This window comes from Microcaecilia unicolor, chromosome 4 (genome assembly GCF_901765095.1).
Source record: "Microcaecilia unicolor chromosome 4, aMicUni1.1, whole genome shotgun sequence".
NCBI classification, from domain to species: domain Eukaryota; kingdom Metazoa; phylum Chordata; class Amphibia; order Gymnophiona; family Siphonopidae; genus Microcaecilia; species Microcaecilia unicolor.
The window spans coordinates 282,069,155-282,096,357 of NC_044034.1; the positions used below are offsets into that span (position 1 = coordinate 282,069,155).

The 27,203-nt window shown below is 41.2% G+C and overlaps 1 protein-coding gene across 3 annotated transcripts in view; it reads left to right on the top strand.

Moving 5' to 3' along the window:
• The window catches only part of PNPLA4 (patatin like phospholipase domain containing 4), a 116,598-nt gene that overhangs the window by 77,491 nt on the left and 11,904 nt on the right, over positions 1-27,203 (top strand). For all 3 annotated transcript variants that reach the window (XM_030201629.1, XM_030201632.1, XM_030201631.1), the window contains one exon: positions 4,638-4,703. In XM_030201629.1, the coding sequence (XP_030057489.1) occupies positions 4,638-4,703 (66 nt within the window). The remainder of the gene's footprint in view (positions 1-4,637; positions 4,704-27,203) is intronic.

The following is a 27,203-nucleotide window of genomic DNA, read 5'->3' on the forward strand; positions in this document are numbered from 1 at the left end:
TTCCCGGCACAGGCAGCTCCTTGTGACTCTGGGCAAGTCACTTAACCCTCCATTGCCCCATGTAAGCTGCATTGAGCCTGCCATGAGTGGGAAAGCGCGGGGTACAAATGTAACAAAAAAAAAAAAAAGATCCAAATAGCTTTCCTTTCTGACCTAGAGCTATTGACAGGAAAGCTAAGATAAGAAAATTATTCTGAACCAGATCAAGGGCTATCAAGCCCAACATCCTGTTTTCAACAGCGGCCAGTCTAGGTCACAAGAACTCACAGATCCCAAAAAGTAGTTTCTTGTAGCTCATTTCTAGGAATGAGCACGGCTCTTTCAAATCTACCTGGAAAATGTTTTATGTTTTTTTTTTCCTCGTCAACAACTTGTTTAAACTTCTTTTGAACCCTGTAAAACCTGACTAAGTATATACAATCTCAGTCTACATGTCAGATGAGGCAGACCTATGCCCTTCCAGATATTTTATGTGTCTTAAATCACACTCATGATTCAGTTTGAAGCCTGCGAAGATCAGCTAGGGCTGAAGTGAGAGAATCTCTCTAGCCAAGGCTGAGTAGCAAAGTGGATGGAGCACCATCCTAACTTTCCATATTCTTAGGAAGATCTAAATACGAGATAATAGCAAATAACAGTAGCCTCTGTATTCTATATAGGTCACTCAGATTTGGGTACCCAGGGCAGATTCATTTGTAAATTAGTTAATGAGACATCAATAATCGGTAATTGGAGTTAATTGGTAACAATTTGGATTTGCATGCACATCTGTCCTAGTCACTATCCTATAACCTCTGTGATTAAATTTCATAGTGTGCAACTCAAAATGGGTGTAGCTATGGCGGGGGGGGGGGGAGTATAGGTGGATCAGGGGGTGTTCTCAGAAGTTAGGGGCAATGCTATAGAATGATGTCATATCTGTGTCTAAGTTAAGCGCCAGCATTACACCAGGTTTTAGCAGGCATAAATTGAGTGCCCAGCGTTAGTCGTCAGATCCGCACTAAGCTAGTATTCTGCCCTTGCAGAATACTAGTTTGGCATGGATCTTTTTGGTGCCTAATTTGGGGCACCATTTACGGAATTTGGCCCTGGATGCATAACTCTATCATTCATATAGTGGACACAGCTTTTTCATTGTTTAGGGAAAAAGTCTGCCTTACATTTTTTTTCCAAACTTTATTCTTTTTTAACCAAAAGTAATGAGGTAAACTGGGAGGAGGATTATATGATCTTTGAACTTAAACTCCAATTCATTAACAATAGAGGGTGGAAGGAGGGCAGGGGGAATCTGTGTGCCATGGGTTTGATTCCTGATGGGCTAGTGTCACTCTACTATCAGTCTTTAGTAAATAACCCCCCAAAGATGAAATCTAGGAGAGAATGAACGCAGAAAGTAGAAATGGAGGACTGGGGAGTGTGTGAAAGACAGAGGTGGAATGGGAGGCTAAGCATAAGTCAGAAGCAAAGAGGGGAATGGGGGAGGTGGGCAGAGGATGAGAGTGGAAGATAGAATGCTAGTAGGTGGGCAAGACAGAGATGGGAGAGGTCAGATATTGCTGAGTAGAGGCACTAAAGAGCGAAATGGAAAAAAGATGAAAGGGAAAGATCAATAACATACAGATGTAGGGAAGCAAGAGAAGAAGACAGGAGAGAGAAAAAAATGGAAAGAGTACCCTGGAAATATACTTAGGGCCAAAAAGAAGAAAATGAGAAGAAATACTGCGACAAATCTGATTACCAAGATAACAAATGTATGAAAGAAAACATTTCATTTTCAGTTTTAAGAGGTTGCAATTTGTCATGTTCAGGAAATGGGTGCATTGTCTGTTTTTTTTTTTAGCTTGCACAATACAATAGAAAATGTATCTCTGTTTCTCATTCTTCACTATTGCACTGCTCACAGAAAGTTTGGCTTCTCATCTTTTGTCTCCATATTTCCTTTTCTAAACTGTTGTCTATTATCCTGAATTAGGTGATGGTTAGGGGTAGTTATCAAGCTGCATTAGGTCACCAGCCTGTGTTCTTTATGTTTTAACAACTTATGTTAAAATGATCGAACACTGGTTTTTGTGCCCTAATGCAGTGTTCATTAGGTTACCCCATATACATAATAATACTACCGGCTGTACCAATTAAAGGAATAATGCCAAAATGGAAATATTTAGTATAGATATAAAAATAACAATATGGTAAAGTGCAAAGCAAGTTACAAAATTCTGTTCACTACCAACATAGTGATTATTACTAATAGATATATGAAAGAATATATATATATATATATATATATATATATATAAGTAATTACACAACTATAATATCCTGAGAAAAGATTACCAACAGCAGCAATGTTAGGCTAATAACCACAGACCACAGGTCCTGTTATCACCAGTAAGTCACAGGCAAACCAAAACTAACTAACTCTGAGCTATAAGAAAAAAAAATTCCTGCAACTTCTGCAACTCTCACCTTTTTTGGTCCCTTATGTCCCAGAGTCCAAGTGATGTGCAGAATCAGATTTCTTCTGGCTCTAGCAGGTCACTTAACTCTGCGAGCCCTTGTAGATCAGGAAAAAGTCCATGGTCCCTGCTCTGTGAGCAGCTGGTTACACAGTTTTTGGGAAGGCCAGGAAGCTGCTTCTGAACTTGACCTTGTCAGCTCTTAGCATAAGAAATCACAGTTCACATGTATTTAGGAAGAATAGTCTCTAGCTCCTCAGTGAGAGCACTACACACACCAGGCAATATTATTCTCTTCTGCCCTTCTTTCTTTTTCTTTTGCCCAACATTGGCATCCCTCTCAGTCCAGGTGACACATATGGACCAGTCACAAACTGTGTACTTCTGCCCAGCAGAATGACAATGAGAGGCCTTGTGAGTGCAGCAAAGAATCTCTTATCAGTCACAAGCCCTCCATGGTTCAGTGATGCTCCCAGAGACTGTCTCTGTAAAGCACTCTCCTACGCACCTTCCCAGTAGTAAGGTGGAGGCTTGGCTGCAGTAAACGCATCTCCTTGAATGAAGTCAGCAGCTGACAAGAAGTATTTTTCCTCTGTAGAAAGCTGGTTTCTGATGTATTCAGGCCTAAGGCTGCAGAATCCATATTAGATCAGGAAAAGATGGTTTAGGTTTACCAGGTCTCTGACCAGCAAAGTGAGAGAGCAGGAAAAAACCCTTACAGATTCCTAGTCTTATCCTCCTGTTAACGACTTATTTGGAGTCTTGTATGGGGCATGTTCAGATTAAGCAATTTTTTTTTGGTTGAATTTAAAAGGACTCTGGTTTTGAGACGTTTCCATCAAAATCAGACTGTTTTTGGGTCAATAAATATGGATTTATTTGTGATGTCTGTAAACAGACTCTGAATAAAGGAAGACATGTTCTTTAGATGAGACGGGAGGTAAGAGCCCATGGAGACTGTTCTTCCTGTCCTTTATCGCAATGTGTTTGATTAAAGTTTTCAATAATAGAAATGTTTTCTTTGACCCTAAACAATTGAAATTGTTTCTAGATAGTAAAATGCCTGAAACAGCCACTGTAAGTAGCAGAACTTTGATTTTCCAATGACTTTCCTAGTCCACGGTAAATCAAAATGGACATGTGTAAATGAAAAAAAACAGCATTTTAGGGATGGATTTACTAAGCTGTTTTCCACTGATAAAGAATAAGAGAAAAAACCCTTAGTAAAGCATTCCTTATGAGAGATGTTCCTTGTTGGGTTTGGGAAATGGAAAGAAGGAAAATAATACGCATAGAGTATGCTGTATTTTCAACTCTGCAAATGCCATTTCCAAGAAAAAGTGTACGTACATAAAAAAATTAATAAAAAAAACAAAGGTGCTCCAATACTTGTTCACATTGTGGACAATGTAAAACTTATCCCACATGCTTTTGAACATCAGCTCTTGGATCACCTGGAATCAATGTGGATTTAAAATTCATATACTGGTAGGCCTTTTTCTTTTTTGCAGTTGTTACAGTCCAGTAAAAGGTTACCAATAAAACACTAGGGGGCCCTTTTACTAACCCGCGTAGGCGCCTATGCATGCCCAACGAGTGTCAATTTTGAGTTACCGCCCAGCTTCTGCATGGCCCTTGCGTTAATTTAATTTTTTGACACACGTCTGCTAAGCGCACCGGAACTTTTTTTTAAAAATTTTCTGGCACTCAGCAGAAACCGGGTGGTAATTGTCATTCTATGCGCATAGACGATTACCGCACGGTTACAGTTTGAGAACTTACCGCTAAGTCGATGACTGGTGGTAAGGTCTCAGACCCAAAATGGACGCGAACCAATTTTTATTTTGCTGCACGTCTATTTTTGGCAAAAATATAAAAAGGCCTTTTTTACAGGTGTGCTGAAAAATTGATCTGCGCGTGCCCAAAACACACGCCTACACTAGCACATCCCATTTTTCGGCACACCTTAGTAAAAGGGCTCCTAGCTGTAGATATTTTGAGGCCTGAAATGCTTAAGAATTAAACTATGTAGTAGATGTCTTTGATATACATCTATAAAGATGTGAAACCCCTTTTTTGAGAGGATACAGGATTTTATGTCCCTTTACTATTCTGGATTATTTCACTGTTGCATGCATGTCCTCATTTTATAATTTGAAAATCTTTTATTTTCCTTTGTAGGTCCTTCTAGCAAGTAGTTTTGTTCCAGTATATGCAGGAATTAAAGCAGTGGAATATAAAGGAGAGGTAATTTTGAGACATCTTCAGTAGTAACATTTATTTTTAATCGGGTCTTTTCACCTCCCTCAATTTTGCAACTAAGATAAAGGTTACAGTACATAAGTACATAAGTAGTGCCATACTGGGAAAGACCAAAGGTCCATCTAGCCCAGCATCCTGTCACCGACAGTGGCCAATCCAGGTCAAGGGCACCTGGCACGCTCCCCAAACGTAAAAACATTCCAGACAAGTTATACCTAAAAATGAGGAATTTTTCCAGTCCATTTAATAGCGGTCTATGGACTTGTCCTTTAGGAATCTATCTAACCCCTTTTTAAACTCCGTCAAGCTAACCGCCCGTACCACGTTCTCCGGCAATGAATTCCATAGAACTTTGTAATGTTATGGGTTGGCAAGATTTGCGTGATGGTACACACAGTCCTTGTAACTCTGATCACTCTGATTGTCTGATTGAAGAGGAAAAGAACACGCATGCCTTTGGCCACTTCTACCCATGCCATCCTTGGCCCAACCTGCATTTTGAACTACAAACTCTTTCCTAATGTATTTTGGAGCCTGTTTACCAAGGTATGGAAAAAATTTGCAGTGCACATGTTTTAATGGCAATTTTAATACATGTCAACTGCAAAAACTCAGCAGTATGTTTACGGCTAAAATAGGGTATCCTGGCATGTGAGCCAGCCGTAATGTTAACTACAAATTAAACATATCAAATTATAAAGGCATATTCTAATTATTTTTATTTCATTTCATTTATCTTTCAACTGAATTATCTTTATAAAACTACCAGTACTACCTCTTTAAATACACATTGTCACAAAATAATTGAAAACACACCAAAGACTTATTTAAAGAGGGTCTCAAGAAATGTCACTTTGTAGATATCAAAACATTCTACTGATTGTGTAAATCTATTCTGTGACTCCAGTTCGTACTTTTCAGTTATTGCATTGAGGGACCTGTTTACTGAGCTGCATTAAGTGTTAATGGGCATTCGGAACTTAAGGATGTTTAAAAAAACAGCTATTAAGCCTGATTTTGTATAAGGTGTCTAGGCAGAAAATGGGATGTCTGATTCGGAATGTTTAAGGTATTTCACTGAATATAGAGTATGTTGTAAAATATCTGGATTAGCGGAAATCCACATGTACCTGGTGGTACGTATAGTGAGAGCAGCTATATAAAAAAAGAAATAAATAGCTACATCACTTGGGGTTCTGTGATAACTTAACACACCTGAGTGTTTACATTTACACGTGTCTGTCTTGCCTTTCCTCTGCTCACCAAGGAGAGCCCAGAAAGAGGTAGCACAATTGGAGGAGTAGCCACTCCTATCAGAGAGTAAAATAGAGCCGGTCAACCAGTTAGGAACTGAGGAGCGTGATCATGAGAGGTAAGCACTTGATGTTACCATATGCATGGCATGAACATACCTGAGTATGGTTCTAGTAAGAACTGGGAGTTGCTAGTGGACAAGCACACATTAGCCTTTGCAATTGATTGACCTGAGCGTATATCTACAGTGGAGCCAGAAAATTGAGGCCTACCTTTATCTGGAGTGGTTTCGGATGTGTTACAGGACAACTGTAACCCTTCAACTGTACAGCTGGTAAGTGTGAGAGTTCATGTATGGTTGAGTGACCTTTTATGTGTGCCCAGTTGGGATCTAGAATCTTTTGATTACTTGTCACAATTGCATATGCATATCTTTGGGCAGAGTGATGTCACTAATATAAGCGCAAACTTCGTAAGATAGACTGGAGTTCCAGTGGCATTGTGATGCTAATTCTGTTGTGTATCTTTGTATGAGCCAGAACCAGAGAGCAGTAGCCTGACCCTGCTGTGCCAGTACCTGGCAGGGGAGTGCATTCTTGAAAAAACAGAAAGACCGTGCATTACATTGCACAGCAATGCATTCTATGTCCTGTTTTAGCCCCACTCCTCCAGTGTCTGGATGTGATTACTATATCCCCATCATAGAAAAGATTAAGTCTAACCAGTCAGGTAAGACTGAGCATACTTTATAGACTTTGGATTCTGAAGCTGTATGTAACAAGAGTGTCTTAGAATGTTCTGTGTGCAGTAGAATGCTGATGGGCATAGGAAGAAAGGGTCAATCCTTTCAAACTTCAGGAATTGAGATGTCTGGGGCCAAAGGGTTGGCATGTAGAGGTGTAGGCTCCAGAGGCTACAAAGAAGGTCAGTGTAAAGGAGAAGGGGAAAATGTCAGATATGTTTTTATGGCTTCAGTCATCACTATCTAATCCTGATTCTTTCCCACCCATTGCCCCCATGTTGAGTCTTACCAATCATCGCCGTCTGTTCCTGATTCTGCCCCACCTGCTTCCCTGAAGTTGAGGTGACACACTGAAGGCCCTTGAATTTAGTGGTCTCTGCAACATGCAGCTGCCACCAGCACATGCCAAAAGAGCAGCATGTGTTCCTTTGCACACCTCCTTCGTACGCAGACTTTCTGCCTTTTTTTTTCTCTTGATTCTTCTTGGCTTTTAGTATTATGACTGCTTCTCCCAGTTTAAATAGGCCACAGACCATACTGTTCAGTGAAAATCATCCTGTATTTGTGATTCTTATTGTGTGCTGCGGCAAGCATGAGAATTGATTACTGTTGACATCCTTAACATGGCTTAAGATGGAGCCTTTAAATTTTGCAGGCTTCTGAAATAAGAGGTCTTTGATGTGTGATCTTTATCTCTATCCTTTAGATATGCAAGCAATGACTGAAACCTGACTGCAGGATTAAGGTTCAAGGTTACAGTGTACGTTTATTTAATTGTCCGCTTAGTTTCAGACAATCAAAGCAGATTACATACAATGATATTAAATGGAGAAAAAAAAAGGTTACAATCTAATGGAAGTAGTAGAATATACCACCACTAAACTGCTGCGTTCCCACAATCCGAAGCAATCCACTTCCCTAGGTAGGCCTTAATCATATTATAGAAGCTACAGGGTAAGGAAGAGGAACTGTGGGTCAGTCTATAATGAGGGAATGGAAAATGTATTTACATAGGTGTGATATCCAGGGCTCCTTCACAGACTGAAGTTGACATTTAATTGAAAGGGGAAGTATATGCCAGATGTTGATTGAGATATCCCTATTGTGGAGTCTTCTGTAAGTAGGAAGATCCTGGACTCTCTGTAAGGAGAACTGTTCCAGCTGTTTATAGTGAAACTCAAGTGGGATTGGGCCATACAGAACTTATTGCTTATGAATGGGGAGAGTGTTTCTGATGTTCTAGTGGGTGATTATCTGTCATCCAGTGATCACCAGATGGTGTGGTTTAATATTAAAAACAAGAAAAAGGGTGAGACACCCCTATACACAAGCACAAGTCCAAAAACACCAAAGTAGGGATGTCAAACAAATCCAAGAGGAGACTCCAAAGGAAAAACACAAAAGTCAACTTGTATTCGAACATCAAGTTAAACCAGAATTTGACAAGAGCTATGTTGAATGAAATAAATTAATTTGAGCGCCATACGCATGCACTCCTACTATCATATATTGATTACTGCAATTCATTGTATTTAGGTTATTCTAAGGGGTTGTTGAAGAGACTCCAGGCCATGCAAAACATGACTATATGCTTAATTTTTGGATTATCAAAATATGATAGCATTTCTTCATTTTATGTTAAGCTTCATTGGTTACCAATTGAAGGCAGGGTTCTTTTTAAATCATCTTGTTTTCTTTTCAAAATACTACATGGTCTGATTCCAAATTATTTCCTTCTTCATTTGTGCTTTGTTGTTTCCTCCAGATCTAGATCTAGTAATGCTAACTTTTTCGCCTTTCCTTCATCTAGGGGTAAAAAGTGATTAGTGTTGTTTGAAAAATCTTTAACATTTCAGCTGGCAGACTCTGGAAGGATTTTGTGGTAATTGTTTCGCCTTCTCAGTTCTATCTCTCATTTAGAAGGAAGATTAAGATATTTTTATTCAAGAAATTTGTATTGCAGGATTGATTCATAATCTTTTTCTTTTACTATTTGGCCTATGTTATTCCCAGAGAATTGTTCTGGTTTATTTCTTTGTGACCCACTTAGAAATAAAAGGTGTGAGTAGGATACAAGTCAAGATGTTATATTATCTTGTGCTCACAAATGGGGAGAATGTGTCTAATGTCTGGGTGGTTCCCCCTGGGACAGTAGTGCTCATTATTACATAGTATGGTTTAATATAGGGGCTAAAGGGGGATATAGACACACAAAACTCGAAGACCTAGATTTCAAAAATTCTGACTTTAATAAAATTAGGGAGTATCTGAGGAAAGGGAGCAGGATGGGAGGATATAAGAGAAGTGGAAAGTCAGTGTTCCAACCTGAAAAGAACAATAAAAATGGCAGTGGATCTTTATGTAAATGTAACATTTGGTGCTAAAAATTTTAAAAATTACCTGTTTGGGCTGGGTTTAGGTGGTCCACGTTTGGGCCAGGATGTTCCTAGGTCAATTCAGGCCTGGTCTGGCCCAAGTTGGGACCTGCTCTGGGTCCAGAGGACTTCTGGATACAGGTGACATCTGAGACATGGCAAATGCGACTGCTCATGCTGCCGTGCTGCATGGGACTGCAGGGGACACAGGAAAAGAGCTGGCAGGTTTGATGATGCTCATGTGCAGTAATGCTCCTAGAGCTCCTGTAAGCCTCAACAGAAGCTGTGTTCTAAATTTTTGAGTCAACCTGGTAGGCTGTGCAAGAGGCTGCTGCTGGCAATGAAGGGCATTGAGTTGGACTGAATTTGGAGGTTGTGTGGGGGGGGGGGGGGGGGGGGGGCAGCCTGCTGGTTCACCTAGGAGCCAGGTAAGACGTTCCCACTTCTTATTTTAATATTTAACTTTTATGGAGCATTTTTAGTGCATGGGTGATTGGGTCACAGGAAGCCTTTTAAAATTATTATTATTATTTTCTTTTTTTTAGTGGTCAAAAGCTCAGGTGGTCCTAAGCAGGTGGGCTAAGGTGGTTTTAGATTAGAGTGGTTCCATTATGTGACTTAAAATTAAGCTTTTAACTGTGGCTGGGAAAGTGAACTTCAGGAGACCTGTAGAGGAGAACTGTTGCTTGGTAATACTAGAGGGATTTTAATTTTTGAAAGGGTCTTTAGAGGGTTTGAGATGCTTTGATGGTAAATTTTAATGAAAATTGTGAGAGTGTACTTTATGGAATTAAAAATGTGGGGGGGAAATGTGTGTTTGGTTTGTGTCTATAAGACTTACGCCCCTGTTTACTAAGCAACGCTAAGAGCGTGCTAGTGTTTTTAGCACGAGCTAACTGTGTAGGTACCCATACTATTCCTATGGGTACCTACACGGTTAGCGCGCATGCTAATTTTAGGTGCACGCGAAACGCACTATGTACGCTTTGAAGTGTTCAAGTAATTTTTCCAATGATTTCCTGAGGTAATTTTATGAAAAGTTTATTTTTCCATTGCAAATCTATGAGAGAAAGAAAATTCAAAATGGAAATTGTGGTTTCAAACTGAAATTCCATGCATGCAAAAATTAAAAGAATTTCCCAAGTGTATGGTTCCTGTTGGCTCAGGGGAACCAAGGCGGGAGTGGTGATATTATTAGAGTCACTGTTGAACCCTGGAAACAACTTGGGTGACAGGCAAAGGAGCTGAAGAACTAAGAGATGTCAGACGTGTTTGAGTATTGAGAGTGAGATAAAACCTTAAATGTGTTTGGAAGTCTGTGTGGTGACTGGAAATAATATAGAGTGGCAGGATTGACTGTTTAGAGGAATTGGGTGAAAGTTTTAAAATTAATAGAATTGCTGTTTTTAGAGCTGTAAAAAAATGCTTAATCCTTGGATTGGTTCTGCTAGAAAGCGTTTAATAGTGGCTGTGAGAGATTACTTTGGTGGCTTTAGGCTGTGTTTAGAGCCTTTGACTCTGACAACTGTGGGCCTCTTAAAAAAATAAGATTTTAAAAGAGGAGAAAATTAATCTCATAAAAACATCTTAGCTTTATTGTGTGAAAAATTCGAGAAACCCTGAGAGTGTGTGTACACTAAGAGAGATTGTTTATGTTCTAGTACACTTGTTCTGAAAAGAAAATAACAAGTGCTCTTCTGTAGTTTAGGGAAAAGTTAAAATAATAGGAATACCATAGTGAGGGTCCTTAATTAAAGTTTCCTTTTGTTTAATTAGCAGGCCCGTACAGTTCCCTGATTAAATCCCAGACCAGTGTTATTGTAGTTCTGAAGGAAAGGGAGTTAGGGTTTTTAACCTTTGAGTTGGTAAAGTCAGGATAGTAGTGTTCAACAGTTGAAGATATGGAGGAGACATCGCTGGAAGTGGTCTCTAACCCAAGAAAGACCAAAGTCCAGATACAAGCAAGGAGAAGCTACATCTATGTGAATGCACGCCACATCACAGACATCATAAGGGGGACACTGTCAGAGAAGGGACAGTATTAAAATTAAAAAGGGAATTCATATTTACTTGTATTGAAATTCTAAGGTACTTACCTAAACAGAGGGGTTCAGTTCAGGGTCATGGAGAGTTATTCTGAGATGATATTTGAGATATAGACCAGCTTATTTTCAAAAGAGAAAGACGCCCATATTTCGACCCAAATTGGGAGATGGGCGCCTTTCTCTTATGGGCGCCCAAATCGGTATAATCGAAAGCCGATTTTGGGCGCCTCCAACTGCAGTCTGTCACGGGAACGAATAAAGTTGACGGGGGCGTGGTGAAGGCCGGACTGGGGCATGTTTATCAGCCGAGGAGAGATGGGCGCGCTCAGCCGATAATGGAAAAAAGAAGGGCTGCAGAAGCGAGAATTTGGGTCGGTTTTTTTTTTACCATTTTTTTTCACGAACATGTCCCCAAAAAGTGCCCCAACTGCCCAGATGACCACCGGAGGGAATCGGGGATGACCTCCCCTGACTTCCCCTGTGGTCACTAACCCCCTCCCACCCAAAAAATGTCATACCCAGCTCCATCACAGCAGTATGCAGGTCCCTGGAGCAGTTGTTAGTGGGTGCAGTGGACTTCAGAACAAAACACAAAAAATGGCGGAAGATAAACCAAGACAAACCAAAAAACAAGGGAGTAAGAGTGCCAGAAAAGTTTAATGGGACCCAATAAACTTTTCTGGCGCTCTTACTCCCTTGTTTTTTGGTCTGTCTTGGTTTATCTTCCGCCATTTTTTGTGTTTTGTTCTGATTTCAAGGGAGATTTGGACCTCTCTTTCGTGTGCAGTGGACTTCAGGCAGGGGAACCCAGGCCCATCCTCCCTACCTGTTACACTTGTGGTGGTAAATGGGAGCCCTCCAAACTGCCCCCAAAACCCACTGTACCCACATCTAGGAGCCCCCCTTCAGCCATAAGTGCTATGGTAATGGTGTAGAGTTGTGGGGAGTGGGGAGTGGGTTTGGGGGGGGATTTGGGGGGCTCAGCACCCAAGGTAAGGGAGCTATGGACTTGGGAGGTATTTTAATTTTTTTTTATTTTTACAAGTGCCCCCTAGGGTACCCGGTTGGTGTCCTGGCATGTGAGGGGGACCAGTGCACTAGGAATCCTGGCCCCTCCCACAAGTTGTTTGTTTTTGAGCTGGGTGGCTTTGGTTTCCATTATCACTGAAAACCGATATCGCCCAGCTCAAATCCGCCCAAATCTGATGCATTTGCCCGGCACCAACCATATTATCGAAACAAAAGATGGACGTCCATCTTTTTTGAAAATACAGTCTGTCCCGCCCCTTCGCGGACCTGTCCTCAGAGATAGTCGCCCATGGAGATGGGTGTTCGCATTCAATTATGCCCCTTTTTGTGTACTTCAATTATGTGGGTTAAAGAAATGTTACGAGTTGTAAGAGAGTTCATCCGAATTCCATTTTGAAGCAGTTTTAAATTGTTGCTATTGATTAAAATGTGTGCCTTTTTATGTGGTTCTGAGATAAAATGTGTTAAAAATAAAAGAACTATTATGTGTTTGTTGTTTAAGAAACTAAGGGCCGAGAGGTCACGTGACGCGATGCACGCGAGCGGTCGCTAAAAGATTAGCTCCGTGCCCTCTCTCGCATTCCAAGCCATAAACCCTCGAAGTAAAAAAAGGAAAACGGCTAAAAATTGATAACAACAAACCGCGAGGCTAGCCCGATCGAGTACCACCACAGATCGGGAGTCCGAAGCAGCAATGGCCACGAAATCGCTTCGCAAAGACAAGGATAGAGGAAAAACGGGAGAAGACAAGATGGCGGCTCCGGCGAGCCCATCAAATCTGTCGGTTAGCTCAGCATGGACCGCCGAAATAGTGGGAGAGGTTACCGCAGCCCTGGAAGTAATTCTAGACAAAAAATTACAGGGACTGGACTCCAAATTGGCAGGTTTGCAGAGCAATATGACGCAACTTACCCAGGATATGGCAGGCTTTCAGCAACGAACGGGGGCCCTGGAAGACCAAGTTGCAGCTATGGAACAGAGGTATGGCAAACTTCTAAAAACAGTGGAAACACAAGCCGAGAAGATAGAAGATCTGGAGAACAGATCTAGACGCAATAACTTGCGTTTTGTCGGGCTGCCTGAGGATATAGAGGAAAGGGAGCTTCGCCCTTTCCTGGAGAAGTGGCTAGTGAAAGAACTAAAGCTGCAATCAGAAATGGGGCCCCTAATTATTGAGAGAGCCCATCGAGTAGGACCCATGCGACAAAGTGCGGGTAGGCCCAGAATAGTAATATGTCGGGTACTTAACTTTACCCATAAAACTGCAATTATGCAGGCCATACGCGGTGGAGCAGCGCTGACTTATAACAATCAAAAAATTCTCTGTTTCCAAGACTATTCAATTGCAGTTGCCGCGCAGAGGAAGGCTTTCTCGCCGACTTGTTCGCAATTAGTGCAGCATAAGATCAAATTCGCGCTGTTATACCCAGCAAAGTTAAAGATCTTTTACCAATCATCTACTAAAATTTGTGAGACGGTTCCTGAGGCACAACAATATGTGAGACAAATACTGAGTACAGGAGATGAATGATTAACGGATACTGCTGCGACTGGGAAGGACATGGAGCAGATATAGTTGAATATGTTGGATTTAAATTACTGACAATGTTAAAATATTTGAGTTAAGGAAGTTGAAAACCTTTGGATAAAATGACCTTAATGGTACAAAGTGATAACCTGAGTTTGGATTGATTAAGCTAGTGTTAAAATATTTGAGTTAAGGAAGTTGAAAACCTTTGGATAAAATGACCTTAATGGTACAAAGTGATAACCTGAGTTTGGATTGATTAAGCTAGATTCTGGGGTCATGACAAACATAAGATCCGAATGAATATTGGGCCAGTTCTGGATTCAGACAGAAGCTCAGGGACGCATATCAATGGACATTCATGAAAGAGATTAGGATTCACTCCGGTGGGTTTTTTTTTCTTTTTTTTGACTCTTTACATTGTCTCTCCTTTCTTTTTTTTCTTTTGGTAAAAATTGTGAATTGGTCTCAGAGGCCCAACAATAAGTATGAGACAACAAAAAAAGGAGATGATGATTCAAGTGATCGGATAAGGTGAATCTGTGGAATAACGCAGGCAACTGGAGTGCATTGGATTACAAAATTGAGAATAAAGCGGCAGGTAACTGTGAGTTGGAACTTTCAGGAAACTGACTACAGGAGTCAAGCGTCCTTGAAGACATGAAACAGGGTAGACCATGAAAGGTTACAACTTAGGAAAATATTTATGACCGAGGCCTAGACAATAAATATACGCTGCAAGAGAAATTTATCGGTCTACAATAAGAATAATAGGTTGAGGAGGCAACTTGAGCAACCGTTGTCACGTTTTCTTGGATTACAACTGCTGATTGGAAGAGGAAACTTGATCAGCCGTCTTAATGATTGCGGATTACAACTGCTGATTGGATAGGTGGGAGCCAAGGCGGGCATCTACAGACAATATTACTATCCAACAAGAGAGGAGATTTGGAGGTAGCATGGAAGGCATAGTGGAGGAGTAACTGTTGGTCTACCTGACAAGCTGGAATTAAACACTTATGAGGATAATGCTTAACAGATATAAGACACTATCACTCCTTTGGGACAGAAAGGAGGGAAGAATTGGTGATGAAATATATGTAGGCAATGAAAAGACATTAGATTAAGGGAATTATAATGTTAAAGGTTAATGTTGGAGTTATTATATATAATATACAAGAATCCAAAATATAGGAAAGGGCATTGCCACAATGTAAAGGAACTGTTATATTGAGTAAAGTTATTTAGAAAGGATAGACCACTGACAAAGAGAAGAGGTACCCTTGAATATGAGGAGAGAGAGGGAGGAAAGGGGAATTAATATAAGGGCTCATATAAATAAGAGGGAAGTAAACTTTGGAACAGAGGTCAATTATATGGAATGTAGAGAGGGGCGTAAACGTGACTAGTCCCACAAATAGGGACGAAGCACAGAGGGGTAATAGGGAACATGGGAGGAAGGGAAGTAGTAGGGAGGGATGGGAGGTTAAGGGGGGGGAGGAGTTGGGGAGGGTTAGGGAGCAGGGGGAAGCAAATAGATGTAAGTCAGATAAAGAATAAGGAAGAGAAAAATGGTACTATACAGCATAAGAGAATGTGTGGGGAATACATGATAAGAGGGGGGAACCATAGGCTGGGGTGGTTGTCCCTGGAAGATAAAGAGCTTTTGTGGGTGATCCGATGCCACCACAACCCGTGAAAGATGGTTAAAATAGTGACCTGGAATGTGGGAGGCATCGGATCACCAGTAAAGCGCTCTAAGATATTAAAATATCTACAGAGAATCAGAGCGGATGTTGCTCTTTTACAAGAGACGCACCTGAATGAGATAGAGCATGAAAAACTTAAAAAATGGTGGGTAGGAGAATGCATTGGTTCACCCGCAAAAGGGAGAAAAGGTGGAGTGGTTGTCCTAATAAGAAAGGGGGTGGTAGACAAGATTTGAGATGTAATTAAAGACCCAGAAGGAAGATACATCTTTTGCAAGGTAATATTGGCAAGGAGACAAATACTATTGGGTAGTGTTTATGCACCAAACCAAATGGATACCAAATTTTATCAACAGCTACTAGGGCATTTAATAGTGGAAGACTCTTCCCAAGTAATTTTGGGAGGAGACTTTAATACAGTATGGGACCCGCAGATAGACAAATCAAATGCCACACAGACACCAACTCACTGGATGTCAAAGGGACTACCAAACTTATGTTCCCTTTTGGACCTATTGGACATCTGGAGAGTTCTTCATCCACAAGATAGAGATTACACACATATGTCCAGAGCACATAACACACAGTCAAGGATAGACTATCTACTGATGTCACGCACATTAATGGGAGAGCTCCAGGATACCCAAATAGGACCGTATGCAATATCCGATCATGCGGAAGTTTGGGCGACTTGGAACCCTGGGGAGGCGGGAGGTAAATTTAAGCAATGGACATTCCCAAGTTATTTGACCCATAATGCGGGATTTCGGGAACATTTGTTGAAAAGTTGGAAGGAATATAAAGGTTTTAACGAGAACACAGCCTCCGACGCAATTGTATTCTGGGAGGCGGCAAAAGCTGTCCTGAGAGGAGAGATCATTAGTTATGTAAGCCAATTTAAAAAAGCTAGAGACAGAGAGATACTGAGACTAGAGAAAGAAATTGTAACATTGCGAAAGAGGTATGACAGGTCTTCCAGTGCTCAAATGAGGAAGGAATTGGTGTCAGCTCAAGTGGCTTTAAATACCCTTATCCATGAGAGAGAGATGAAGTCACAAGCTTATTATAAGTTCCAATTATATAAGCATGGTAGTAAAGGTGGAAAGATGTTGGCCAGACTTATAGCTCGGAAACAGACATCGAGAAGGGTTATAACTTTAAAGGATAAGTCGGGCAAAATGTGCTTTACAGATTTGGAAATCCAAAATATTTTTAAAACTTTCTATCAGAACTTATATACAGAAGAACATGACTCAGATCTTCCGAGCAACTTATACTTAGAGGGGATAGCCCATCCAGTCCTCTCTGAAAGGGAACAAAAAGTATTAAACGAACCAATAAGTATTGATGAAGTACACTGGGCAATAGCTAATAGCACACCAGGGAAAGCGCCAGGACCAGATGGTCTAAGAGTAGAATTTTACCAACTATTAGGGGAAGACATACAGCCTGCATTGGTAGAGACTTTTAATGGGTGGGTAGACAGAGGATTTCTTCCTAGACAATTGAACATGGCCCAGATTATTTTGCTACCCAAACCCAAGAGAGATCATACATTGCCAGAGTCATATCGTTCCATTTCTCTGCTGAACTGTAAAATGAAGATATTTGCTAAGATATTGGCAGGACGCATGAGTCGCGTATTACCAAAATTAGTGCAGGAGGGACAGGTGGGATTTGTCAAAGGAGAATCATCACAGCGCTGGAACATGTAAAGAGGAAATTAAAGTATTGTGTTCAGTACTGGTCTCCGTATCTCAAAAAAGATATAGTAGAATTGGAAAAGGTACAGCGAAGGGCGATGAAAATGATAGTGGGGATGGGACGACTTTCCTACGAAGAGAGGCTGAGAAGGCTAGGGCTTTTCAGCTTGGAGAAGAGACGGCTGAGGGGAGATATGATAGAAGTGTATAAAATAATGAGTGGAATGGATCGGGTGGATGTGAAGCGACTGTTCACGCTATCCAAAAATACTAGGACTAGAGGGCATGAGTTGAAGCTACAGTGTGGTAAATTTAAAACGAATCGGAGAAAATGTTTCTTCACCCAACGTGTAATTAGACTCTGGAATTCGTTGCCGGAGAACGTGGTACGGGCGGTTAGCTTGACGGAGTTTAAAAAGGGGTTAGATAGATTCCTAAAGGACAAGTCCATAGACCGCTATTAAATGGACTTGGAAAAATTCCGCATTTTTAGGTATAACTTGTCTGGAATGTTTTTACGTTTGGGGAGCGTGCCAGGTGCCCTTGACCTGGATTGGCCACTGTCGGTGACAGGATGCTGGGCTAGATGGACCTTTGGTCTTTCCCAGTATGGCACTACTTATGTACTTATGTACTTATGTAAAGCCAACATTGATGATCAGTTTTGATGCCGAAAAGGCATTTGATCGGGTTGATTGGAGTTATATGTTTGCCACACTAAATGCATATGGATTTGCAGGGTGGTTTATTACAGCCATTAGAACACTATATACATCACCGCAAGCTAGAATAATGGTCAATGGCAATTATTCGGAAGCCTTTGAAATAAGAAGAGGAACTAGACGGGTGTCCCCTGTCGCCACTTCTTTTTGCATTATACTTAGACCCACTGATTAGGGATATTGTCGAGATGCCAGCTATAAGAGGAGTGGTGATTGGGAAACAGGAATTCAAATTAGCTGCCTTTGCAGATGATTTGTTAGTTATGCTCACAAATCCAGAGGAGTCCTTAACAGCACTACTGGAGGTGTTTAAAGAGTTTGGAACCTATTCTGGGTTCAAACTAAACCTGGAGAAATCAGAAGCATTGGTTAGTAACGTACAGAATGCAACGCCCTGGCAGGGAATGTTCCCATTGAGAAGAGCAACCATGTCATTTAGATACTTGGGTATAGAGTTGACGCCAGAAGTGGTAGATCTATATTCACTTAATATTAAGATGCTGTTGACTCAGACTAGACACCAATTGGAGAGTTGGAGACAGTTGCAGCTGCCGCTGATGGGTAGAATATGCCTAATTCGTATGGTGATCCTACCTAGGTGGTTGTATGTCATGCAGACCATACCTATATGTATATTGGGGAAAGACCTGAAAACATTCAATAAGATGGTGATGAAATTTTGCTGGGCCAATAAGAAAGCTAAGATGAAACAACAATTTATGATGGGCAATTGGCAACAGGGAGGGCTAGGATTACCAGACTTGAAGATATACAATATGGCCTGCTTAATGCGGCATGTGAGAGATTGGATATTCGAAACAACATACTATACACCATTAGAACTAGAACAAGAATATTTTGAACCGCTGCGTTTGAAATCCCTCATACAATTAGAAACGACGCAGGTACCCGAGATACACAGGGACAATTTGCTGTTAAAACCGCTTAGGAGAGCGTGGCAATTCTTGGGGAACAGATTGAAGATGGGGAGAGGGGTAACAGAACTATTAACAATCAGAGGGAACCCAATCTTTACAGCAGGTATAGAAAACCCAGTTTTTCAGCGATGGGAAGACAGAGGTTTAGAATGTCTGGACGATGTAATAGGCGATAATGGTGGGATTAAACCTTTAGATCAGCTATTGGAAACAGATACAATTCAATGGGGTGATACATTTGCGCTCAAACATTTTATTCAGTCAATAGATCAGGGCCGATTGGAACAGAAACAGGGATTGAAACTAAAAAAAATTTTTCTAGAAATTTCTGAAGAAATGCCATCAATTTCAGGGATACATAAAGCTCTGTGGCCATATGAGAAACCCAAAAGCTTTCAAAAGATAAAAGAGCGCTGGGAGAAGGATTTAGGAGTCAAGTTATTGGTATGGGATGTTGAAAGGCAACTGAAGGGGATACCGAAATTGGTCAGCGGAGCTCAATATAGGGAATGTGCATTCCGTTTTATACATCGCGCATACATGTCACCTGCGCAATTCGCAAAATTCGGGGGTTTGCAGACGCCCCTGTGTGTGAGATGTGGGAGAACAAACAACACATTTTACCATAGTTTTTGGAGCTGTTGGAAGATTAGAAGGTTTTGGGGGAAAATAACCCATTATATATCACAATTATTGGGCCGAAGACTAGCAGGTACACCAGTGCAGATGCTATTAAACTTACCAGGATCATTTAAAGGTCAAATACCAGAGCACAATTTATTTTTCCGTAAAATAACATTGCTGGCAAGGAAATGTATCTTGCAAAACTGGACAAATGATATAGGGCCAGATTATTGGCATTGGCGGAACCTTATCCACCAGTTAATGATGTGGGAAGCTAAAGAAGCCAAACGTTCACTAAAAAGAAAGAAAACATTTATGAAAATTTGGGGTGCTTATGTAGATTCTTTGTCTCATAAGGGAAGAAGTTTGGTCCTCAACACATTCAGATGATAACAAAGCATAAGTACCAATAAAATGGGGGGAGGGGTGGGATGGGGGAGGAAGGGGGGGGGAAAAGGAAAAACTTTTGGAGACTGTAATAATAAGTTGTTGTATAGATTTGGCTTGGCAGATGTGGTATCACTGATCGTAAGACTGTTCTTCTTGTGTCTTCAATAAAAAATGTTGAAACATAAAAGAAACTAAGGGCCTCTTTTTTACTAAGCCGTGCTAGCGATTCCCGGAGCGCAAATAAAAGGAAGGCCATTTAATTCCTTTCATTTGCCGCATGGGACGCTCTAGTGTGACTTTTTAAAAGAAGCCCTAAACTATAAACAACTGAACATTTGTATTTAACACTTTTACTCTTTTGCACCTATATTCAGCTAAAAGAAAAAAATAAAACACCTGTTTGTAATATTTGCTTGGTTTTTGGCTTTATATCCATTTAGATTGTTATGCCGCCTTATTGTTTTGAACCATGAGAATGAGGTTAGTAAATTGTAGACTGCTGTTCGAGTAAAAGCCTTTCATTTGAAGTAGTTGGCCGTGACACTGCAACAAATTTGGTAACTGGTAAAATCATTGGTTTATGCCTGAAGCAATAGTGGTAAACGAAAGTTACATAACTACTACTACTACTACTATTTAGCATTTCTATAGCGCTACAAGGCGTACGCAGCATTGCACAAACATAGAAGAAAGACAGTCCCTGCTCAAAGAGCTTACAATCTAATAGACAAAAAAATAAATAAAGTAAGCAAATCAAATCAATTAATGTGAACGGGAAGGAAGAGAGGAGGGTAGGTGGAGGCGAGTGGTTACAAGTGATTACAAGTCAAAAGCAATGTTAAAGAGGTGGGCTTTCAGTCTAGATTTAAAGGTGGCCAAGGATGGGGCAAGACGTAGGGGCTCAGGAAGTTTATTCCAGGCGTAGGGTGCAGCGAGACAGAAGGCGCGAAGTCTGGAGTTGGCAGTAGTGGAGAAGGGAGCAGATAAGAAGGATTTATCCATGGAGCGGAGTGCAGGGGAAGGGGTGTAGGGAAGGACGAGTGTGGAGAGATACTGGGGAGCAGCAGAGTGAGTGCATTTATAGGTTACATAAGGAATGTAAACAAAAGCAAGAGGAAAAGGAAATCTGTATGGTTCACCAAAAAAGTGTCTGAAGGAATAAAGGCAAAACAGGTGACATTTATGAAGCACAGAAGAACACAGAAAGAAGATCATAGGATTAAAAAATGCCATGTAAAACTCGAACTGAAAAGAGAAATACAGCTGGCAAAAGTGAAGGTGGAAGAAAAAGTGCTAAGAGACATAAAGGGGGTCTTTTACTAAAGGCTAGCTCGAGTTATCTGCAGCAAGGCCCATAGAACTAAAATGGGATCTTCTGCAGATAACTGGAGCTAATCTTTAGTAAAAGACCCCCAAAGAGAGGTGACAAGACTTTTTCATTTATCCTGGTGAAAGGAGGAAGGCTAGAAATGGAAGTGTGAGACTGAAAGCTGCTGAGAACTGATATATGGAGAGTGTGATGATTTAAAGGCAGACATACTAAAATATTTCTGTTCTCTTTTCATGGAAGAAAATCCTTGAGAATGACCTCTGTTGGCTGACAAAGACATATATGGGAGTGAAGTAGATATCACACCGTTCATGTTAGAAGGTGTTTATGAACAGCTATAAAAACTGGAAGTAGACAAAGCCATGGGGCCAGATGAGATTCATTCGAGGATGTTGAAGGAGCTCAAAGAGGTTCTGGTGGGCCTTCTTAAAGATTTGTATAATACATCCTTGGAGACAGGGTAGGTTCCATACAGATGTGTTCCTTCTCCACAAAAATTATGATAGAGACGAAGTGGTAAACTACAGACAGGTAAGCCTCACTTTGGTGGCAGGAAAAATTAGGAGGCGCTGCTGAAGGAAAGAATAATATAGTTCCTAGAATCCAATAGCTTATAAGATCCGAGACAACATGGCTTTACCAAAGGAAAACTGTGTCAAGCAAATCTGATTTCTTTGACTGGGTGACCATAGAACTGGATCTTTGATGTGGTTCCTTATAGGAGGCTTGTGAACAAATTGAATGGGCTGAAGTTGGGACCAAAAGTGGTGGACTGGATTAGAAACTGGTTGACTGATAGATGTCAGAAGGTGGTAGTGAATGGAATTCACTCGGAGGAAAGAAAGGTGCGTAGCGGAGTGCCCCAAGGATCGGTATTCAACATATTTGTGAGTGACATTGCCAAAAGGTTAGAAGGTAAAGTTTGCCTTATTGAAGATGACATGGAGATTTGCAACAGAGTGGACACCCCAGAGGCAGTGGACAACATGAGAAATGATCTAAAAAGAATAGAAGAATGGTCTAATATTTGGCAGTTAAAATTTAATGCAAAGAAGGGCAGAATGATGGTTATTCTTATGGTTATTAAAACCTTGATATACCGCCTGGAAACACTACAATGAAATAGGAGGAAAAAAAAGAAAAGAAGTCTATGATTAAAACACAAATGAAACAATCACACTGCCAACAAAGATACACATAAAATTGCACACTATCTTTTCAGGGACACACCATAGAAATCAGAACAGTATCAACCCTAGACCACTGTCCAGAAATGAGTTTTCAACAGTGCTTTAAATTTTGAAAAAGATTGTTCACTGGGGGTTAGAAAAGCCAAGAGAGTCATATATGCTAGGGGGTTAGAGGCTGATAAGCACAGACTGGGAGCAGGACCTTGGGATAATTGCTTCTCTGCCTTAAGGTCCTCTGACACTTTGTGACAAGGTAGTGGCTCTAGCCAGAAGGATGCTTGGCTGCATAGAGAGAGGCATAGCCAGAAGAAAGATGGTGTTACTGCCTTTGTACAACTTGTTAGTGAGGCCCTAATTGGAATATTGTGTTCATTTTTGGAGGCCATATCTTGCTAAGATAAAACAACAAGGCAGGCCTTGAAAAAAACCCAGTTTTTATTAATAGATTAAAAGCTCCCAAAATTTGAACATGAAATGCCAGACATGGCCATGTTTCGCCAGTACAAAATCTTGCTAGTTTTAATAGCTGCATCAGCCAGGCTAATTTTGGAATTTTATATCAGCTGGGTAAGCCTCTCTGGTTGTTTTACTCTTGTACATTGTTTTACCACCTAGACATTAGGGGCCCTGTTTACTAAGGTGCGTTAGCATTTTTAATGTGCCTACAATTAGCGCGCTCACCGCATAGATGACTATAGGGATATTGTAGGCACGTACACGGTTAACGTGCATACATAGTTAACATGCATTAAAAATGCTAATGCAGCTTAGTAAACAGGGCCCTAGGGTTTTTAGTATGGTGCTATTATTAAGAGGAGTTCTGAGAGTTCCTCTTGTATTTTTTATTTATTTATAATTATGCTCTTACAGGAATTTGTTATTAGAAACTGAATGATTTTATTTGCATTTACAGTGACTCGCTGCCCCTGACGCAGCCATTTTGTACTGGAGAAACATAGCCATGTCAGGCATTTTATGTTGAAATTCTGGGAGCTTTTAATCTATTAATTAAAAACCCTGTTTTTTACAAGGTCTGCCTTGTTGTTTTATCTTCCATATTGGATTTGGTGAACTTGCCTGCCTTGCTGTTTTTTGACTTTGTATCTTAGTAAGGACATCAAAAGACTTGAGGCAATCAGAGGAGGCGACAAAAATGATATGGAGCTTGTGCCAAAACATATATAAGAAGAGGCTTGAAGACCTCAATATGTATACGCTAGCCTACAGAAAAGAAGGGATAGGGGGAGTATGATACCTTTTAAATATTTAAATGTGTATTAATATGCAAACTAATCTTTTTCAGAGTCAGGGAAGTGCTAGAACTAGAGGTCATGAGTTGAGGTTGTAGGGTGGGAGTCAGGAACAATGTCGGGAAATATTTTTTCACAGAAAGGGTTGTGGATGTCTGGAATCCCCCCTCCCTCCTCCTCTGTATGAGTTTGTAAAGACAAAAATAGTAACTGAGTTCAAGAATGTGTGGAATAAACAGAAGAACACTATAGAGAAAAAGGATGGAATCCCAATTAAAGTGAAACTTAAATGACCACTTAACTGGAGTGAGCTTTGACAGCAGCTTCAAAGGTTGGGAATTATGACCACTTGTAAAGTCTGGGTCCATAAATAGGAAAAACAGATCAGTATCAAGTCTGGAGTGGGCTTTGATGGCAACTCCAGTAGGGAAGTAGGACTGGTATCAGGCAGACTTCTGTAGTCTGTGCCCAAAATTGGAAGGGAGAGACAGAGGTTAAGTATACCAGTTTTAAATAATGAAGTGGAACTACACAAGAGTTCCAGATTCAACTCTGCCCACCTTGTTGGGCAGACTGGATGGACTGTGCAGGTCTTTATCTGCCAACATTTACTGTGTTACTATGTTAATTTTGCTTCTAATTCCCCAAAACTCAGCATCTGATTTTTTTTTTTAAGTAGTGTTCTACCTGTTCCCCCAAATTATCCTGTCTTCCGTGTGTGGCACTTACCAGATCATCCCTGTAGTCTAATGGGGATAGGAAGATGGCGGGAGCCGGTTGCTCCTGACTCAGCATTTTCTTTATTCAAAATGGCGCCCATTAGGCCCCTTATGGTAGTACCATGACATTAACACTAGGGGCCCGAAGGGCACAATTTTAAATAAGGTAACCTCAGGGATAGAAGTGAGCAGGGATTCTTCTTCTCCTTCCCCCCCCCCCCCCCCCCCCCCAATTGAACTTAGTATGAGAGATAACTGGAGGGAATCAGCAGCATACTATTTAAAAAAAAAATTGGTGGGAGATATTGGTGGTCACTAGCAGCACTTTACTTTAAATAAATATGTGTGTGTGTGTGTGTATATATATATATATATATATATATATATATATATATATATATATATATATATATATATATATACACACACACACACAAACTAGTGCAACCAAGCCCGTTTTGTCAAAAATGAAACGGGCCCTAGGAAGGCTTTCATCTAAGAGATTTCTCCTCTCTCCCCTGCCCTCCTCTCCTTTTTCCCGCGATTCTGACCTCCCCTCCATGTGCAGCGATTCTCCTCTGCCGTGCCTTCCCCTCCATGTGCCGTGATTCTTCCCTTGCCTCCCATTCCCTCCTCCAGTGATTCTCTTCTGCCCTGGCCTCCCCTCCATGTCCAGCAGTTGTCCTCTGCCCTGGCCTCCCCTCCGTTGGGCTCGCGTACCCTCCAGCATTCCGTTGCCTTCACTTGCTTGCATTTGTAACATCCTGTCATCAGCTCGGCTCCAGCGTTCCCTTCCCTCTCACTGTTCCGCCCTCCTCTGACTTCATTTCGTCTTCACGCGAGGGCAGGACAGTGAGAGGGAAGGGAATGCTGGAGGCTTGCTGACGTCAGGATGTTACGAACCCAGACAGCCATAGAATGCTGAGGTACAAATTATATATATATATATATATATATATATATATATATATATATATATATATATAATGGGGAACTGGGAGCACTGATGGCACACTATTTTAAAAATGAATAGGGATTGTGTACCCCTAGTGGTAGAACCATGAGACTACCTGTAGGGTTTTCTGGTGCCATTTTGACTGTGGTGCCTGCATGGGTAGGAGTAGCTGGGGGTCACTCCTGCTCTGGAACCCCTAGACACCAGGGATTTCTTTTGAGTAGGCCTTGGGAGGAGCTACAGGAAGAGGGAAGGGTCTTTAAAGGAACGAGAGGCTTTTGGGGGGCAGGGTTTGTCATGGGAGTCTTTGAGAGGGGGCCTCAAGAGGAAGTTGTGTTCAGAGGGAGCTTCATGGAAAAGGGGTGATGAAACCTTTAATGCCTGGCCTCTTTAAAACGTGACTTGGGCACATCAAGCTGTGGGTTAGGGGCCCAATATATTTGGGAAGGAAAAAATAGCGCTGACTTTTAGCTGCCGTTTTTTTGCCAGGAGTAATGCAGCTTGTGATGTTCACGGGAAGCTGCATTATTCAATTTACATAATAATGAGGTGTTTGCATGCTTTGCATCTCATTATTATTTATTACATGAAGGGGCATTTTTGATATGACGTCTAAATCCAACTTTGGACGTTTTGCTGAAAACGTCCAAAAATCAAGTAGTGAAAATGACCATTTTCATATCAGACCATTTACTACATGATGTTGTGCTTAGTACGTCTATCTATTTGGACCATTTTCCAAAAAAAAAAAAAAAAATAGTCCCAGTGAAAAATGAACAAAATCAAGTCATTGGGATGTAGGAGGAGCCAGCTTTCCTATAGACTGACCACACAGGCATCCCAGCAGAGCAGTGGGGCAACCTAGGGGGCACTAAAGTGGACTTCACATAAAAGGTCCTAGGTACACATCTCACCATTACCACTTAAGTCTTTCAAAACCCACGAAAAACCTACTGTACCCAACTATACACCACTACAATAGCTCTTATGGCTGCAGTGTCACCTACATGTGGGTACAGTAGGTTTGAGGTTTGGTTTTTTTTGGGGGGGGATGACATTTTCCACCACAAGTGTAATAGAGTGGGTCACCTTCTTTACAGTACACTGCACTGACCACTAGGCTATTTCAGGAACCTGCCTTCTGCTCAAATAGTACTGGCCATAACATCTGAAGCTGTCATAGAGGCTGGTATGTACGTGTTTCATTTACATCTTTGTGGGATGGGAAGGGGTCAGTGACCACTGAAGGAGTAGGGAGGTGTCATTCCTTTATTTCTGCAGTGGTCATTTAGGGCACTTTTTTGTGGCTTTTTTGTTAATAAAACAGGTCTAGACCAAAAGGTCCAACTTATAGCTGTGGATGTTTTTGTTTTGTTGCATTGTGGCAGAAAAACATCCAAAGTGTTAGGAACACCCAGATCCCGCCCTTAACACACCCCTGACATGCCGCCTTGTGATTTGAATGCACTTCTGACAGGTTTCATAGAAAAACATCTAAAAATTGGTTTTGAAAACACCAATTTGGATGTTTTAGTGAGAAAAACATCCAAATAAAGATTTGTGCCACTTAATGGGTGTTTTCTGTTTTGAAAATGAGCCCCATAGAGGGGCATAATTGAACGTCGCCGGCGAAATAGATCGGCGGCGCTACAGCTGGCCGGAACCGTATTATCGAAAAAGATGGCCGGCCATCTTTTTTTTTTCAATAATACGGTTTAGCCCGGCCAAATGCCAGAGTTCGTCGGGTTTGAGATGGCCGGTTTTGTTTTTCAGCGATAATGGAAAAAAATGCCGACAATCTCCAACCCGGCGACATCCAAGGCATTTGGTCGTGGGAGGAGCCAGCATTTGTAGTGCACTGGTCACCCTGACATGCCAGGACACCAACTGGGCACTCTAGGGGGCACGTCTAAAAATTAAAAAAATAAAAATATCTCCCAGGTGCATAGCTCCCTTACCTTGGGTGCTGAGCCCCCCAAATC